The sequence below is a fragment of the Gekko japonicus genome, unplaced genomic scaffold (assembly GCF_001447785.1).
Source record: "Gekko japonicus isolate JY-2015 unplaced genomic scaffold, Gekko_japonicus_V1.1 scaffold471, whole genome shotgun sequence".
NCBI classification, from domain to species: Eukaryota; Metazoa; Chordata; class Lepidosauria; order Squamata; family Gekkonidae; genus Gekko; species Gekko japonicus.
Window position 1 is genome coordinate 71,769 of NW_015161418.1, and position 4,833 is coordinate 76,601.

General features: G+C 43.2%; 1 protein-coding gene across 1 annotated transcript in view; it reads left to right on the top strand.

Annotated features, from left to right (window-relative positions):
• MEIG1 (meiosis/spermiogenesis associated 1) overlaps positions 1-4,833 on the top strand; it is a 15,890-nt gene that overhangs the window by 4,181 nt on the left and 6,876 nt on the right. The window contains exon 3 of the mRNA XM_015428079.1: positions 321-480. Coding sequence (XP_015283565.1) covers positions 321-480 — 160 coding nt within the window. The remainder of the gene's footprint in view (positions 1-320; positions 481-4,833) is intronic.

A 4,833-nucleotide genomic window follows, 5' to 3' on the forward strand; every position in this document is an offset into this window, starting at 1 on the left:
CTCTTCCTCCCATAATCTTTTTGTCAGTAGAGGTTCAGTTCTTCCTTTTGGAAAAGACAATTGTGATTTCGGATATTTCAAACTGGTCCCCACTTCCTTGTATTTGTGATGTGTCTGTTACATAGCTCCTTCTAATTGTCATGGCTTACTGTTATTTTAAATTTATACACTTTTGCTTGAGTGTTACTCTAGAGGTTTTTACAAACTGGAATTAATTGATTATGTTTGTATGTTTAGTGCCTGTCTTTTTAGATCAACATCCAGTTAATATTCTTATGCCAATACAACTCTGCTTTTGTACATATTCCATTTATTTGTAGCAAATTAACTAGTGACCTTTCTGGAGCCATTGCCGATATTAAGCCGAAATCCATACATCGTGCCAAAACATGGTCAGATGAAGTTGAGGATCTGTACAGATTTCAGCAAGCTGGATATAGGGATGAAATTGAGTATAAACAAGTGAAGCGCGTTAGTGTGGTAAGCCTTGGTTATTCTGCAAGTGTGATTTATTTGTGGTGACATCTCTAGTTTTTTAAAATGTTGTATGTAATACTGTTGCACAAATATGTGAGTAAGCCTGCCTCTTCCTGCTGAGCTGTTTTGCCAGCATGGGTGGGAAAGACACAGCAGAAAGCTGAGAAGGGGAAGGTGATGAGGTTGTTTGGGGGAATACCGTAGCCTTTCACTTCGGAAAGCACCCTCCAAATGCCTGTTTCTCCTGGAACTGTTTCAGGAAACATCCTTGCTTTTTTGACCGCAGCAGCCATCACACAAGTCCCACTCTCTTAGCCCTAGTAATTCCAGAGAGGTAGCCGTGTTGGTCTGTAGAAGCAAAATGAACCATGAGTCCAGTGGTACTTTGGAGACTTAATAACATTTATTCCAGCATAAGCTTTTGTGAGTCATAGCTTGCTTTATCATATGCACAAGACCGATAAAAAAATTCCTTATGGATGTACACTTCAGGTGTTTGATGGAGTGAGCTTTGACTCCTCTATGCTTATGCTGGAATAAATTTTGTTTTGATGAAGAATTGGTATAAGAATACAGCCCCAGCCAGCACAGCTTCTCTATATATATTCATGCTGTTTGGTGGATGGTTTTCTGGGAAAGACATAAATGCAGTTTAGAGAATCTGCTCCACTGATTAGACAAGAAGCTTCTTAGATGATTTACTTATCAACTTGACGATAATTGTTTGCTTTCTGTTTAAGCCATTCATTCCTCTTTATGTAATTCAAATTTCCCCTTTCTTCCTCCTGTCATTTTCTTGGGCAGTAGATGGATTCACCTTATTTACAATTTATTATTCATTTACTACATTTATACCCCACCTTTCTCCTCAGTGGGGGCTTAAAGCAACTTACATCATTCTGCTTTCCTCCATTTTACCCTCTCAAGAATCTTTTTGAGGAAATTTAGGCTGAGTGTGTGTGACTGGCCCAAGGTTACCCACTAAGCTTCACTGGCAGAGTGGGGATTCAAACCTGGGTCTTGGGCCACATTACTAAAATATCAGCACAAATCTTGTACCCCCTTAACGGCTATGAAAATCTATCAATAGAGTCCATTCTGAGATTCATCATGCACTTTGAGGACTTTATTTTGAGGGGAAAGCTGGGATGTTAAATAAATAAACCTATCTACCAGTAGCTCTTTTGCTGTGCTCATAACAGATACTGATATCCATCTCTAGGCAGTGTTCAGCTGCTCACTGTTGGTAGTCAGCAAGTAAAGCAATGCCTTTTCTGAAATGGTTGTAATAGGTAGCTCCTTAGATTTAAGCCAACTGTTTCTTTTTGACAGCATGCATGTTTGTTTGGAACCAGCCTCCCCATTCCCACCCCCTGAGCTGCACGAACAGCATGTCAATAGAGCATTGTGATTCCTAGTCAGAACAAAGTAGGCCTCCTAACTAATAGTACAATGGAATGTTTGACAATCATTTAATCACAGTTGAATGAAGCACCAAATTAGGGGTAGCCTGGTGGTGCATTTTATTGGCATATAGTTCATCGTCCTCAGTAAAGAACAAGTTGTTTATAAGCAATGCTATTGTTTCCAAAGCTACAAACTATTCAGAATCAGATCCCAAAGCTTTTCCCTGAAAATAAATTTGTCATTTCCACATAATTGTACGAAGAAATGGCGTTCACACTTGATGTTGGAAGGGTCAGACACACGGTCATTGTTCTAATACATACTTAGGCCCCGGTCACACGGGCTGGAAAATGCGGGGGGGAGGCGTGGCTAATTGCCCCGGAGGAAAATAACACACGGCAGCCCGATCAGAAGTCCTTTCAAGGTCCCGTGGGTAGGCGTCAGGTGCTAATCAGACAGCTAGCACGGTGCGTTCAAACCGGCACTAGTGCCGCGCTGCTCCTGTGGAAAACGCCGTTTCCTGTTTGTGCACATGCGCTGTTGGGCGCTTTTTCGCATCCTGCGGAGACTTGGGGGAAAAATCCCCTTGGTCACGACGGAATATCGGCAGCCGCCGGATGCCACGACAGTCCACCGGAAACGCGGTCAAACGCCCGCCCTTGCCCCGCGGTTTCCGGAAACTAGTTCCTCGTAGGTACTAGTTTTTAACTCCGCACCTTCGGCAGGGAGCCAGAGGTTCGCCACGGGAGCACTGTGCTTCCCAGATGTTGGAGTTTGATCGCGCCCGGAAAATCCGCAGGACTCCCGTGCCTCTCCCACGGCAACTTTGCTGTGTGACCGGGGCCATAATCAGTTATTTAGATAGTTTAAAAACTACTCATGCTCTTCTAAATTGTAAATGTCTTCCTCCTACCTATCTGGTTAATATGAAATAGGCAAAGTCCCAATATCTACTAGTAAACTGGCCATTTTCTGTGGATAATGAAAGGGGCACAATAACCCCCCTACAGACAAGCTAGGGGATCTCTGTATACTCTGGAGGGCTCCCCATATATGCCGCAATATATGACTCTGTAAATTAATCTAAAGGGGAAAAAGCCATTAAAAACATTTTGATAAGGAATAAAGATGCTCTAGAAGGAATGGAATGGTGAGTGCTGCTAAGACTCACTTAAAAGGAAAAGGGTGGGGAGGAGATAGAAGTCAGCCTACTCAAGTTCCTTAATTTAGACCTTGGAGAATTATGAAAGGGGAAATTTTGAGAGTGAGGAAGATTTAGAAATTGTTCTTGTATAATTCCTTGCAGGCCCTTAGCTTGTTTTATAATAATAAAGGAATTGACTTAATATTTATTTTTCTGAATGTAAATAACTGACACCCCATTTCTAAATGAATTACTTGGAAATAAATTCCATTTCACAGAATGATACCAACACCAAATAAAGTTGCTGTTTTTTGGTATTCTTTGAAGTGCAAGAAGTAAATCATGGTGTGTGAACACTGACTCCAATTTAAGGCATTTGAGTAGAGATTCCTTGGTTCCTTGTTGTGGAACCAAGCTCATAGGCAGAGGTCATTTCGGGGGGGATCGCGGGGGATCGCAGTTCCCCCGGGTGAGGTACGGGGGGCGGGGCACATGATGAAGCCCTGCCCCCTTCTTCCGGCCCTCATTCAGCCAGGCCACCGCCGGGCCCCTCATGGGGCTCGGCAGTGGAGCTGCAAGGCCGGCGGCCAGGACCGTTGGGGGCGGGGTGTGTGGCCTTATGACACACTCCGGTGATGTCAGGGGGTGTGGCATATGCTAATCAGTTATGCTAATGAGTCCCCCTAGCTATTTTTCTACGAAACGACCCCTGCTCATAGGTATTTCAAATTTATGGTTCGTTATAAGGACTGCCAGCTACCTAGATCATGTTCAGACCCATAGAAAGAGTTGTGATAGAGTTGCCTGCTTGCTCATGTGCTTTTGGTTTTCAGAGGGCTTTCATTTGCTTCTTCTGAGGAATATTCTGTGTTCCTAAGGCAGAAGGCTGGGATCAGACATGTATTTTGTTGCAGTCAGTTTATAGATAATGGGCTTGACATTTGTGGAGCACATGGGAGTGTGGTATTGTAGTTAAACTAGGGCTGGGAAGGCTCTGGTTCAAGTCCTCTGCTTTGAAACTCACTGGGTGACCTTGTGCTTCATTTCTACTCACAATATTGTTGGCCCGACCTTGGAATTAGATGTATCTAACTGTATGAAAACAAGTTCTGGAAATACAAGAATCCAGTTTTTAATTATGCAACATGCAAAAAATGAAACTCTGCAGCTCTAAAAGATTTATATGGTCCCATTCGAATGAAGACTACAAAACGACTTTGTAATCCGGAAAACTTTGTTAACGTCACTGTTTGGACGTCTTCTTGCACTTGTTTATGATTTTGGATGTTTCTCATTATATAAAATATATTTACTGCAATTATTGATTTTTATTTATTTATTTATTCATTCATATTTATACCCCGCCCTCCCCCGTGGGCTCAGGGCGGCTTAAAGAGGCAAGGCAAAACCTTGCCATGATAAAACATAATATACATAATAATTTAAAAACATACAGTACATCTTAAAAATCCTAATTTTGTTAATATTACTTAGCAAATATGCACAGGTTTCGTTGTTCTTCTCTATTGTTACTAGAGCTGTGGTTCTCTGTTTTTGTATTTTTGGGGCTTTTGAATATTCCTAGTTTAAAACATCGGTTATATGAGAAAACAAGAAAGACGACCCGTGAAACTCGCGGGGGGGGCGGGGGTGCTCCAAACTGAGCCGTTGGAGGAGGAACCAGCAGGAGCAGGTAAGCTCCCCCCCATCCCGCCGGTTCCTCTCTCTCCCCCCCGCTCGATCTTCCTCCACCCGCCTCCTCCCCCCCTCCGAACCGAGGCCCGAGCGGCTTGCAGCTGCCGGGC